General features: G+C 48.5%; 1 protein-coding gene across 2 annotated transcripts in view; it reads right to left on the reverse strand.

Moving 5' to 3' along the window:
• The window catches only part of LRRC27 (leucine rich repeat containing 27), a 440921-nt gene that overhangs the window by 227261 nt on the left and 199080 nt on the right, over positions 1-14580 (reverse strand). For both annotated transcript variants that reach the window (XM_085606197.1, XM_085606198.1), the window contains one exon: positions 9963-10200. In XM_085606197.1, coding sequence (XP_085462323.1) covers positions 9963-10200 — 238 coding nt within the window. The remainder of the gene's footprint in view (positions 1-9962; positions 10201-14580) is intronic.

Below are 14580 nucleotides of genomic sequence, written 5' to 3' on the forward strand. Positions count from 1 at the left end.
TTCTGCTTCTAAGGCCTGTTCCTGCTGTCCAGGTCCTTAGGATGAGTTTTTCTGGCTTCTTCCCACACAGGGCTACAGGCTGGGATCCATCAGTAGGGACAAGTATCAAGGGTGGGTTTATGGACCCCACTCCAGGCACAAGTTTCCACCCCTGCTGCTTCACTCCTTCCTCCTTCACTGTTGTGCTGCTCTCTCTTCACCAGTCAGGTGCCAACCGCCAGCTCCAACTGCCAACACTCTGTCTTAACCTCCCAACATTCTAAACCGCCTCCAACTGTCACAGAGTTCTGGAATGTTCTGGAAGGTGCTGGTAGGTTCCAGTGGATGCTGGTGATGTCACAGGTGGCCACCATTTTGTGCTCCAGGCCCTCAGACAGAAGTTTCAGGGGTAGATAAAATGGCTCCCTGAATCTGCAGCAACACTAAAAAGTCTGGTGGTTCCCAAAAAGGAAAAATTCAAACAGGGTTTGAGGCAAAAGTGGGACAAAATAAATAATGATGAGGAGGGACCACCCAAAGGGCTGACAGGTCTAACACGCGTCCCCCCCAGCTGAAAGTGGGGAGAGCTACCCAACCCCTTGGGAGTTCTCATCACTAAGGCGGAAATACCTTGAGAGACCGTCTGCATTGGCGTGGTCCACTCCAGGCCGATGTTCCACCTGAAAGTCCATCCCCTGTAGGGAAATAGACCACCTCAACAACTTGGGATTCTCCCCCTTCATCTGCATCAGCCAGCGAAGGGGTCTGTGGTCGGTCTGAACTAGGAAGTGCGATCCAAACAGGTATGGCCGCAACTTCTTCAGAGCCCATACCACTGCAAAGGCTTCACGCTCTATTGCACTCCACTTCTGTTCCCTGGGAAGTAGTCTCCGGGATAGGAAGACCACGGGTTGATCCAGACCCTCTTCGTTGAGTTGCGATAACACTGCCCCAATGCCATGTTCTGATGCATCTGTCTGGACAATGAACTCCTTGGAAAAGTCTGGGGCCCTTAAGACCGGGGCCTCGCACATGGCTTTCTTCAATCTCACAAAGGCCTGCTGACAAGCCTCCGTCCAGACTACCCGTCGAGGTTGTTTCTTGGACGTGAGCTCCGTGAGGGGGGCTACGATGGTACCGTACCCCTTCACGAAGCGGCGGTAGTATCCCGTGAGGCCCAAAAATGCTCGGACCTCAGTCTGAGTCTTGGGGGGTTCCCAGGCCATGATGGCCTCGATCTTCGCCTGGAGGGGTTGCACCGCTCCCCTACCCACCAAGTGTCCAAGGTACACTACCGACCCCTGCCCGATCTGGCACTTGCTGGCCTTGATCGTCAATCCAGCTTGTCTCAGGGCCTGGAGAACAGCTTGCAGGTGACGCAAGTGATCCTCCCAGCTGTTACTGAAGACGGCTATGTCATCCAGATAAGCAGCAGAGAAACTCTCCATTCCGGTGAGGATCTGGTTTACCAGGCGCTGAAACGTGGCAGGTGCGTTCTTGAGCCCAAAGGGCATCACACAGAACTGGTAGTGGCCATTGGGCGTGGAGAAGGCTGACCTTTCCCTTGCTCCATCAGTCAAAGAGATCTGCCAGTACCCAGAAGTAAGGTCAAAGGTACTTAGATATTGGGCAGCTCCCAGCCGGTCAATCAATTCATCCGCCCTAGGGATCGGATGAGCATCAGTTTTGGTCACTGAATTCAGTCCCCGATAGTCCACACAGAACCTCAGTTCTGGTTGGGCACCCGGTGGTGCAGCTTTTGGTACTAACACCACCGGACTGGACCAGGGGCTGCTAGAAGGTTCGATCACTCCTAGCTCCAGCATCTTAGTGACTTCACTATGAATGCTGGCCTTCACCTTGTCTGACATCCGGTAGATCTTGGACTTCACAGGTGGGCTGTCTCCTGTGTCCACGTCATGGACGCACAGGTGAGTCCTACCCGGGACAAGGGAGAACAACGAGGAGTACTGCCCCAGGACCTGGCGACAGTCCTCCTGCTGTTCAGGAGTTAGAGATGGGGAGAGAATCACTCCCTCCACCGACCCATCCTTCTCTTGAGACGCAAACAGATCAGGGAGAGGCTCGCTTTCCACGTCCTCTCCTCCGTCAGTCACCATCATCAAGATGACTTCGGGCCTCTCGTGGTGGGGTTTGAGGCGGTTGGCATGCAGCACCCGCAGGGGCTGACGAGGGGTCTTCAGGTCCACCAAGTAGGTAGCCTTACCCTTCTTCTCCAACACCTCAAAGGGTCCTGACCAGCGATCCTGGAGGGCACTAAGCTCTCCTGGTTCGATCACCCACACCTTCTGGCCAGGCTCCAACTCCACCGGGTGAGCATTGTGGTCATACCACGCCTTCATCACTGCTTGGCTGGCTTCCAAGTTGTCAGAAGCTTGCTTCCACAACTTAGCCATTTGGCTCCGGAAGGCCAGCATGTAGCTCACCACATCCTGGGGAAGCTTTCTGGGAGTTCTTTCCCATCCGTCTCTCACCAGGTTGAGAGGTCCACGTACAGGGTGCCCATACAGAAGCTCGAAGGGGCTGAAGCCCACTCCCTTCTGTGGCACTTCCCTGTAAGAAAAAAGTAAACAGGGTAGGAGGACGTCCCATTTCCTCCGCAGGCTTTCAGGCAGACTTCTGATCATGCCCTTCAAGGTTTTGTTAAACCTTTCCACCAGACCATTGGTCTGGGGGTGGTAAGGAGTTGTGAACCGGTAGGTCACTCCACACTCCTTCCACATCGCCCGCATATACGCTGACATGAAGTTGGTCCCCCTGTCGGACACAACTTCCTTGGGAAAACCCACTCGGGTAAAGATTCCCATCAGGGCCCTAGCCACAACAGGTGCTGTTATGGTCCTCAGAGGTATTGCCTCTGGGTACCGTGTGGCATGATCCACCAGGACCAGGATAAACCTGTGACCAGCTGATGTTGGCGGATCTAACGGACCCACAATGTCGATGCCCACCCTTTCAAAGGGGGTGCTAACGACAGGAAGTGGTTCCAGGGGAGCTTTCAGCTTCACCCCTGTTTTCCCACTGGCTTGGCAAGACACACATGTCCGGCAGTAGGTATCGGACGACACTTTCATCTGAGGCCAATAAAAGTGTGGGACAAGACGGGCGAAGGTCTTGTCTTGCCCCAGGTGTCCTGCCAATGGTATCTCGTGAGCCAACTCCAGAAGGAAGGCTCGATAACGTTGAGGAACTACCAAGGCTCGTGACGATCCATGTAGGGGTGCCTTGGGTTCACTGTAGAGGAGGCCATCCTCCCAGTAAACACTGTAGTTCCCTTCAACGTTCCCTGCTGCCTGGGCTTCGGCCTGTCGCCTCAGCCCCTCAAGGGTAGGGCACTCCCTCTGGCCCTGGCAGAATTCCTCCCTGGACGGGCCTCCCTCCACGTGCCACTCGGCCGGGATGGGTAGGTCCTCCAGGTTGGTAACGTCCCCCACCGCAGACTCCTGGTCCACCACCTCCGGTGGCCTATCCGTCCTACGGGGTGGGGACGCCGAGGCAGGCTCCTCCTGTCCTCGGTTCTTCCCTTGACTGGCAGCTGGCTGGGCCTTTGTTCCAGGCTCCAGCCGAAATGAACTCCCTCTTCGGGTAGTCGCGGACCTTGTGCTAACACAGGCCCAGTCAGGTGTACCCAGCATCTCGGTGTGAGTCCGGTATTCCACCTCCTTCCAAGCGTTGTGCTCCATATCATTCCCCAGCAGACAATCGACTGGCACGGCAGGGCTTACGGCAACTCGAAGTGAACCTGCAACCCCCCCCCATTCAAAGGGAACCTCGGCCACGGGATAGTGACCTGTTCTGCCGTCAGCCATCGCGGCTGGGTGGAGTACATCGGGAATTACCTGCTCTGGAGACACCAGTTGACTACGCACCATAGTCATACTGGCTCCTGTGTCTCTCAGAGCCTCCCCTCTTTGGCCGTTGATGGTGACCCACTGCCCATACTTTGCGGTATTTGCGGGCACCTGGATCTTAGGAACCATCTCCCGTCCTCCCAGGGACACTAAAGTGACACCCGCCCACTCCCTTCCCTTAGTTAAGGGCATCTCCTCCCCGAGCACTGCACTAGCTACTCCGGGGGTCTTTCCTCCAGTGGGAGGGGATGGTCGTTTCTGGCACTTCGGATCTCCTTTATAGTGTCCAACGCCACCGCACTCGTAGCAATGGACAACCCTTGGCTGCTGACTCTGGCCAGGATTAGGGTTTCTGGGTGGGTTAGCCTTAGAGGTGAATCCTGTTCCCTTCCATTGGAAGTTATTTTGGGGGCCTTTGGAGAACTCCTTTTTCTTTTCCCCTCCCTCTTTCTTCTGGGGGGCGCCCTGTCCGGCCTTTTGAGTATCCCCTCCAGTCCCCCTTGTGGACACCCGGGTACTAGCCCAAATGTCCGCCTCCTCAGCAAGCTTCCGGGGACTGGTCAGCTTGCTATCCACCAGGTGTTGCCGCAGTTCAGGGAAACATTTCTCGAGCAGGTGTTCCTTTAGTACCAGGTCAAACAACCCCTCGTAGTTCCTCACTTCACTGCCCTGAATCCAACCTTCCAGTGCCTTCTTTGCATAGTCCAGGAAGTCCACCCAATTCTGCGTGCCCAGTTTGTGACTACCCCTGAACTTCTGTCTGTACTTTTCAGGTGTTAGTCCAAACTTTCTGATGAGCGCCAGTTTCATGGTGGGGTAGTGGGTCTGCTCATCCTCCTCGAGGGCCAATAAAGCATCCCTACCAGCTGGAGGCATGTACTTGTACAATCCCCCTCCCCAGTACTTCTCTGGAACCCCATGGGCCCTCAACGAGACCTCATAGGCCGCTAGCCACTTGGCGATGTCGTCGCCCACTCCATAGCTAGCTACTATGTCCTTTGGCAGGTATGGTTTAGGTTCCCTGGTGATCCCTTGGGTTTGGCTGCCACCATTAGGAACAGGTTGTGCCCCGATTCTCAAGATCTGAAGATCTATTTCTTTCAGTCGCAATTCATGGGCCATCCTCTGCTCCTCCTTCTCCTTCTCCAGCCTTGCTAAGTCCCATGTGAGCTGTCTTTTCTCCCTCCGGTCTGTTAACTCCACTTCAGACAAGCCACCGCTAGAGGCACTGCTGCCCTTCCTAGAAATGGTTCCGGGCCCCGCTGACAGGTTCCCCACCTCAGGTTGGTACATCTCAGCCCCCTCGGTGTCAGGCTCTCTATCCCTGTCCTCCTCCTCAGCCTTGCTTTCTCGGCGTGCCTCCCCCCAAGCCCTTAAGCTGGTTTGGAGTGCACCCTTCTTTGCTCCTGGGGGACAGTACACCCCTTCCCGCTGGCAAAACTCCCTGAGTTGGGCCACAGTGTACGTTTCTAGATTTTCTAGGACAAACTCCATCTTGCCCACTCAGGTTAGAGGACAGGTTTTTGTGCAGTAACTATGCAGGGGGGTACCTTTAATAATACCTCCTCCCACCACCAGAGTAAATTTGGAAAAAAAACAAAAACCCACAATTAGGAAGGCCGCTCTTGAGAAAACTCCCGGTGTAGGCCTATGGACTACCCACAGTTATTGTTGAGTATGCGTAGGCACAGCTCTATCCCACCGCTGAACACCAATTTATGTTGGAAAACCACTCCCACACTAGAAGGGGTGGTGGTGGTCTTCCGGACACACTGTGGTAGCTTGGCTCGAGTGGTCAGGAATCAGGCTCCGTGCTAAGCATACAACATACCCAAACAATAACCATGCGTGCATCCGTTCCAAAAACGACTCTACACCGTAAAAATTATGAAAATAACTTTCTTTATCTGCTTTTTCTCTTAGTTGCTGATTGGAGAAAAATAAATAAGTCAATCACAATGTACAACTTTCAAATAGTGCCGGTCAAATAAATACTGTCTGGAGATTCAATAAATAGGGGTGATCATAAATATAAAGGACAGAAATAACAGTGCAGGTAATACAGGCAATTAAATATTCTGAGGCAATAAATACTGTCACCAATAAATATTGTACACCAACAAGTCCTGTGGACCAATAAATATAGTGAAGCAATAAATAGGTTAACCACAATAAATACAGGGCCCCCCAATAAATAATTAAAAGTATACAGCAGCACTCGTGTAATCAGATCACTTTTCAATTCCTAAGGGCTGATTTGGCCCAGGCACAGCTTGTAGGGTTGTGGAAGGCTTGAGGGGTTCTACTCCCTGGCTGGGACAGGGCTGAGGCCTAAACTGAGGTAGATAAAGGGGGGAATACCAGTGCCCTGGCTTTCTCTCTCCACACAACCTCTCTAGGTTAGTCCCAATTCATCCCTGGCACAGTCAGGTTGGTTCCAGCACCTCCCTAGCCCCTTAGAGCAGTCTCTCAGGTCTCCACAGGGCCTTAGGCGCCCTCTACTCCACTTACTGCCCTTTTTCTGATGTTCCGACGCCGCTGGAGTCGTGTCGATGCCGTGAGGTGGTTCCGGTTCGGTCTCGGCGGCCTCGGCACAATGTCAGTTCTAGACGACGCCGGTAGGCGGTTCCGGTCCGATGTCGGCGGCCTCGGTTCGATCTCGACCTCCGATTCGACGGCGTCGGGCAGTCTCTACTCGATGTCGACTTCGGGCGGCTCCGGTCCGATGGCGCTCTCGGCTTCGATGACGTCGGCCGGCCTGGCCTCGATGTCGACTTCCGGCGACTCCGGGGTGCGATCCTCACCCCCGACCTCCGGTGCTCCTCCTCTCAGGTTCCGGGCGACTCCGGAGTGCGATCCTCACTCCCGACCTCCGGTACACTTCACCTCGGTCTCCGACGACTCGGGAGGGCGGACTTCACTCCTCCGATGACGCCGCTCACTCGACCTCGGTTAACTTCCTCCTCGACCTTTGGTATTCCTCACGACCTCCGTCGGCGCCCTCTCACGACCTCAGGCGGCTCCGGGTACGACGTCTGCTTCTTCAGTCAGCACCGCTTCTCCACCTCGGGCTCCAGGTCTTAGGCTACTCGACGCCGGACTCCAGGGAAACCAGTTTCCAGGTCAGGATCTTGCTGCTTTCTGCTTCTAAGGCCTGTTCCTGCTGTCCAGGTCCTTAGGATGAGTTTTTCTGGCTTCTTCCCACACAGGGCTACAGGCTGGGATCCATCAGTAGGGACAAGTATCAAGGGTGGGTTTATGGACCCCACTCCAGGCACAAGTTTCCACCCCTGCTGCTTCACTCCTTCCTCCTTCACTGTTGTGCTGCTCTCTCTTCACCAGTCAGGTGCCAACCGCCAGCTCCAACTGCCAACACTCTGTCTTAACCTCCCAACATTCTAAACCGCCTCCAACTGTCACAGAGTTCTGGAATGTTCTGGAAGGTGCTGGTAGGTTCCAGTGGATGCTGGTGATGTCACAGGTGGCCACCATTTTGTGCTCCAGGCCCTCAGACAGAAGTTTCAGGGGTAGATAAAATGGCTCCCTGAATCTGCAGCAACACTAAAAAGTCTGGTGGTTCCCAAAAAGGAAAAATTCAAACAGGGTTTGAGGCAAAAGTGGGACAAAATAAATAATGATGAGGAGGGACCACCCAAAGGGCTGACAGGTCTAACAATGTGCTATAATTACCATGCTACTTTAAGAACCATTACTATGCCATGGATGCACACACTATTTGATGAATTGCCACCATTGTACCACAATAGCATTTTACCACGTGTAGGAAAATGTTAATTATGTCAAAGAGGCAGGCAAGTAGGTGCAAATTAAGTCCATTGTGCTTTATTGCAGGCCAATTTAGTTGGTGTTTATGCCAATTTAACATTTGTACCAGAAAATCAGGCAGGCATTCATTTAAAAAGACATTTTATGAATGCTTGTTTTGGCATGAGGGGTTTAGTACCTCTGTGGTGGCATGCTATTCAGATTTAACATCCCTCACACCAGCTTTTTTATTATGTTAGTTTATGCATCTAATTCTTGCTATATTAAGGACTTCTATTGCATAGGGCTAGCAATTCTTGACATATAATGGGCATTTATGACACCCACACCTACTATAATGGTCTTTTCAGCATTATGGTTGTAATTAATGCTCTATGACACGATGGTGCCCACCGTAGCATAATGCTGGCCTTGGGTGACATTGGTGATTCCTGGTTCAACATGTGCAGTTATGGTAAGATAGTGCCAAGCCATGAATATACATAAATTAAACAACATTTCAATTTCATGCTGGCAAATAGGAGAGAGAAAACTGTACAAGTGACATGTGGAACCTGAACACTAGTGTACATGCTTTTCCAGCCCTCTCCAGACAGATATGTCTTTGCCAATGCCTTTTTAGGGAGACGTGTGTGCAGTGCAAAACCTATCACATTTGTAAATATCTGTGTATGATTTTCAGTTCTGCACATCTCCTCTGGGTTGTATGCTTAAGTGTGGAAAGACGTGCATCCTGCTGCCACTAAAAAGTAGGCTGTATTCTTTACTGCTGCTATTGGTACTGCTTACCTCTGTGAACTATTACCAAAATCCACAAAGATCATCCCCATAATCAGAATATTTGGCCGAGGACCCCTTACAGAAAACTTAGATTGATCTTTGATGGTCCTAAATAAATGCAACAGTAGGGATCGTGCATCCTCAACCTCTGTCAAGAGGGGTAATATTTGCAGCTCTGAATACATTCTCCAATATCTCTATCCCCTGGACCGCCTGTAATGTGCATACTTGAAAGGTACTAGACCGGTATGGGTGTCTTCCATACACTGTACCCTAGTCAGTTTGCTTGCCTTTTTCAGCAGTTTTCAATTGCTGCCTGCTTCTTGGATTTACACTACTGTCTCTTTCAGGTCTATGGTGGTTCTGTTTCTAGAGAGGCATGGTGGGTAAAAAGAACATTGGCCTAGAAGGTGGTCTTGAGTATTAACCAGTGGTTTAGATTGATTCAAGCATTACACCCATCAATTTTCTCTTTCACTCGAAGGTCTTCATTGTCTTGGTTATATCTAATGTAATAACCTGAGAAAAGTCAGATAATAAAATTGGCACTGAGGGATCCAGGTGATTCAGCATGTCAACAATTCTTTTGTAAGTATCTGTTTAAGTTGTCACAGAGTTGCAAGGAAGTCAGAGTGAAGACAGATTGGGTGAGAGATTTCAACCCTTTAAAGAAAAGTCTCATAAATGAGTTGTTCACCTTGTGGACTATTCTTTTAAAACGTGTGTTTTTGTGTTGAACTTGTTGCCGTGGAAGAGAATGTCTAGGAGGTCAGTAGTTGATTCTGTTTCATTCATAATTTTTTGGGCCCATTCATAAAGTTTTCCTGCATGAAAGTCAATGAGGCTTGCAAAACTTGTGAGGACACTGATGTGAAAGCCTGGGCTAGCATTTCTGATTGTATTAAAATAATATATATGAGGGTTAGTGATGTAGTTGAGGCAGGTTAAAATTTATGAAGGGAGCAGGAAATAACTTCTATCTGGCTGACTGCATCAGTTAGGAGGCAGAGTTCACCCAGCACATAGAGAAAGATCAGGAAATGGTCAAGGCAGTCAGATATTTTTTGTCAAAATACGGATTTAAGGACATGCCAGCATACGTAAAAAAATAATTTAGCAAGCTGTTTCAATAGTCCAAGTCCACTTTCAATGCTGGCTAATGCTTGGATAGTCCAAATTACACCTTCAATGATGAGGACACTCTGGACCCTACTTGCTCTCTTCTGATAGACTTGGTGCTGTCACAATCCCATAAAAGACTTGAATTATATAAAAGGTACATTTTGCAGTGCCATAAGAAGACAGAATAATCTTCATTACTTTTTTCATTCTGTTGAAAAGTATCTTTTGCTCCTACCTAGCATTTAATCTTTGCTACTAAATTTAAGTAAATAAAGGTCAATATGTGTGGATGTGTAGCAACACAAAGAGGCCTTTCCGAGGGCTTTGGAAAACATTAGTACTACTTCTCTAAACACCAATAAATTAGATTAGTCAAACACAATGCTTACATCACCAATGAAAGACAGTCTTTGTCGTTCTTACCTGGCACTTAATGCAGGTATTCTCTTTGAATCCTTTATTTTTGACCTAGAATCTTCAGACAGGCCAGCCTGGATAGAATATGGCTGTCCTGGAATTAAGTCATCCTTCTCACGCTGCATAATTCGTTGTTTCAAACTTTGAAATAGCTTCATCTCTTGTTCATTAGGCCACTCGTCTGACAATTCCAGACTGGATCTCATTAGTTCACCCAATTTCAACTTTTCAACAGGCGGCATGTCTATTGAAATCAAACAGACTTTAACCAACACAGAATGAACAGGGTCTAGTGTGAAAATTGACTTTTGCTTCTGGTTTTGTAGGACTGTAGGAAAATGGTTGATCTCTACTTTTGTTCACTCAGGTGTACCACTATATTTTAACATCACTATGGGCTGATGTTAAAATTGAGCACTAAATGTAAGAAAAGAAGGTAATAACAGGTACTAACGAAGAATTATTATTATTTGCATCCACACTATTCAATTTCCACAAAAGTGTGCATCGGGCGCAATTTTGGCAATCACCCACTACAAACATTCTTTGGAGTGGGGAGTTTTGAGGCCAAGTCTATTGTTCAAGATCTTAATAATCCTCTTTGATTCCTTTAAGATCCATAAAAATGCATATACATATCAACTCTTGTGTTTACATATCACACAGTGCATTAGGCAAGGAAGATTTTGGTGCTGAAATATATTTCAGTACCTACTCTGAAAAAAAGCAGATTTTGTTAGATGGTAAATCCTGTTTCTTCCATTTAGAAAATGAGACATTGCTTGCCATTTAATTTTGTTTTATTTCTTTAATTTCTTTATTATGAAAGTGGGAAAAGTACAACTTATCATCTGAAGAACAGTGAAGATCAAGAATACAATGAATACATTAAGTAAAACTAAATCTTTAAAGGACTTATAAATGCATACTCTATGAACCATCTTCCTGATATAAAAAGAGATTAGCTAAAAGCATCCTAAAATCCTTTACAATGTGATTAAGGTACTGAGCCTTTGTATTCATCCAGTTTCCTAGTAATCCCCATATATTTTGATCTTTAGTCATCTTTGCTTTACCTTTCGACCTATAAAAAAGGAGTCTCCAGATAATAACAAGCTAAATATCTAGATAACCATTTCCAGACTAAAGAAAGATCAGATTTTAACCAGTCTGTCGTGATGTAATGTTATGAAACTATAATGGCAATGGTTGATTGCTCAAAATGATGACTAGAGACCAGATGATCAATCCCTAGCATAATAAAGTGCTCTATGAAAAGAATCTGTGTATGGAACATCTTTCTTTTATTGTCTGCCATTGACGCCCAATATACTTGCAGCACGGGACACTGTACCAACATGTGCAAAAGATCAACATCTTCTAGTTAACCCGGTGGACATTCAAGGTTATTTCGACGCAACCACTTATATAAAGGTCTCATAATGCTGAACCTTGAGATTAGCGTATATAAATAATTGATGGATAACATGAAGTGATTATTGAAATGTACACATCAAACTTCAGTGTCATGCTCCAACATATGACTTGAGCAGCCAAATCATCAGGACAGTCCGTATTAAGGTTTCAGAGCTTAATGTTTATATTGTCTCTAAACATTACTTTAATGGACAAGATACTTTTCTTCAGTAATGGCTAATCTGGTAGAGACATGATCTAGCCGTTGATTCCTTACTTTAGAATTTCCGAGGCGTCAGACTGGATCCAGAAGATTTTTCTTCGAGCAATAGCCTTGGTCGACTTCATGTGACGTGGTCAGGGTCATCTCCGCCATTGTGACATATACGTCACCTATATAGGCACCAGTTTGGCGCACTAACGTCAGTTACTTTTCACAACATTCCACGCCATAAGCACGGAGCCATGAAGTGCACTGACAATGGTGTGTTTCTGAACAACTACGGCCCTGAAAGGGGGTCAGCCCTGACCCTTAAAATCTGTCTGCAGTGCCGGGATGATAGTTTGGCTGGTAAGGAATCTGTGGCTAGATCATGTCTCTACCAGATAAGGCATTACCAAAGGAAAGTAACTTGTCCATCTGATAAGAGACTTCTAGCCACAGATTCCTAACCTTTGAATAGATACCCAAGCAATACCATCCCTTGAGGAGGGATTGCGGACAAGTTTAGACCAAGAAGTCCTGCAGGACAGAGCATCCAAAAAGGCCAACCCACTGGACTTGGCTGTCAAGGCAGTAGTGTTTGGAAAACATGTGCAGGGATGCCTAGGTTGCTGCCTGACAAATTTAAGAGGACCGGAACACCATGTTGCAATACCATGGTCGCAGCCTTCGCTCTGCTGGATTGAGCCCTTAAGCCTTCAGGAGGCTGCTTTTTGGCCAGGACATAGCAGAAGTTGATGCAGAGGATTACCCATCACAAGACAGTCCTCTTCTGCACTGCACAACCTTTCTTCGATCCAACATACCCCAAGAAGAGTTGGTCATCCACCCCAAACTCCTTAGTGTGGTCAAGGTATAACGACAATGCTCTTTCTGGGTCCAGACAGTGGGGTCGCTCCTCTTCTTTAGCGGAGGGCGGAGTAGCATAGAAAGTGAACAAAGTGAGAAATTGCCCCACGTGGAATGGTGTTACCACTTTCCCTATGAAAGAGGCCCTAGAGCAAAGCACCAACTCATCAGGCAAGATGGTAAGGAGTCTTGGATGACAGAGCCTGCAATTTGTTTAACCTCCTGGCAAAAGTTATTGCCACTGAAAAGGCTGTTTTGATGGTAAGTATCTGGCGTGGACAGTTGTGCCTAGGTTGGAACGGAGCACACAAAAGTAAAATGAAAACTGAATTAAGGTCCCACTAAAGCATAATGAAAGGGGAAGGTAGGAACATATGTACAAACCCCTTAAGAAATGTATTTACAATAGGGGATTTCAATAAAGAGGATTTGTCTGGCTGCCTCAAGAAGGCAGACAGGGCCAAACGGTAGCCTTTGAAAGTGTCCAGAGCGGAGCCCTGCTGGGCAAGAGTCAAAATAAAGAGAAGGACTTCAGAGAGGGAGGCAGAAAGAGGATCAATAGATCTTTCTCTACAATATGTTATACATTTGTGCCATTGGCAGGCGTACACGGTCTTGGTAGAGGGACGCCTGGCTGACAAAATAACATTACAGACTTCGGGAGGAAGGTCGAATGCTATCAACTGCTGCTGCTCAATCTCCACAAGAGAAGGCGTAGAGTTGAGAGGTTCAGATGTAGGACCCTCCCCTGCTACTACGACATAAGATCCTCTCGAAGGGGCAACCTGATCGGAGGATCGATGCTCAGTTGGAGAAACTCGTGGTACCAGACTCTCTACCCAGTCAGGAGTCACAAGAATGACTTGGACCCGGTCGCTCCTGAGCTTCTTGAGCACTCTAGACAGGAGGGATATAGGAGGAAAGGCGTACAGAAGGCCTGAGCTCCACTCGAGATGAAAAGCGCCACTGAGCGAGTGTCACTTTGGAAACAACCCCAGCACTCAAAACTGCTGACTTTGCGTGTTCTCTCCAGAGGGGAACATATCTCACCAAGGCTCTTCCCACTTCTGAACGAGACCTTGCGCCTCCTCTGACTGGAGAACCCATTCGTGATCTGCTAGGCATCGACTGCTGAGTTTGTCTGCCCTGGCATTTAGAGAACCTGCCAGGTGTTGAACCACCAGGGATTTGCCCTGCTGTTCCAGTCACATCCAGAGACACAGGGCCTCTTGTCATAAGGTCCATGACCCCACACGCCCTGTTTTGTTGCAGTACCACATGGCGGAAGTGTTGTCCATTAACACTTGAACCATCTTTCCCTTGATTGAAGAAAGAAAGGTTGTCAATGCTAAGTGAATCAGTTCAAGACCTCCAGCAAATTGATGTGGAGTCTGGATTCCGACGGAGACCAGAGTCCTCTGATTCTCACCCTTCCCAGATGGCCACCCCATCCCAGAAGTAACACATCTGTCACTACAGTTTGGTCTTTTTGGGGAAGGTAGAGAGGTCTGCTTCTAATCCAATCATGGTCTGTTAGCTACATTCCATTTCCTGTGCAGTTCCCTCTGTGATCTGGACCATGTCGGAGAGATTCGCCTGATGCTGCGCCCACTGGAACTTCAAGTCCCACTGCAGAGCCCGCATATGCCATCTGTCATGTGCCACTAGAAGGATGCAGGGGGCCATGAGGTCAAGCAACCTCAGAGTCATTCTCACCGAAATCCAGGAAAACACTGGTATCGCAGCCTGAAAATCCTGGATTCGCTGTTCGGAAGGATAGGCCCAAAACCGCACTATGTCCAGAACAGCTCTGCTGAAAAGGAGAGTCTGAGAGGGAGTCAGGTGTGACTTCGGCATGTTGATAGAAAACCCGACAGTTTGGGGTGATTTTGCCTTCAACAGCCAGTCATCGAGATAGGGGAAGAGGGGAATACATGATCTGCGCAGATAAGCTGTGACCACCGTTATCACCTTGGTGAATACACGAGGGGCACTGGTAAGGCCAAAGGGGAGCACGGTGAACTGAGAGTACTCGTAGCCTAACGTAAACCGCAGGTAGCGCAGATGGGCAGGCAGGACAGGAATGTGAAAATAGGAGTCCTGCAATTCCAACGTTACCATCCAGTTTCCTGGGGC

This window comes from Triturus cristatus, chromosome 1_2, assembly GCF_964204655.1.
Source record: "Triturus cristatus chromosome 1_2, aTriCri1.1, whole genome shotgun sequence".
Taxonomy (NCBI): domain Eukaryota; kingdom Metazoa; phylum Chordata; class Amphibia; order Caudata; family Salamandridae; genus Triturus; species Triturus cristatus.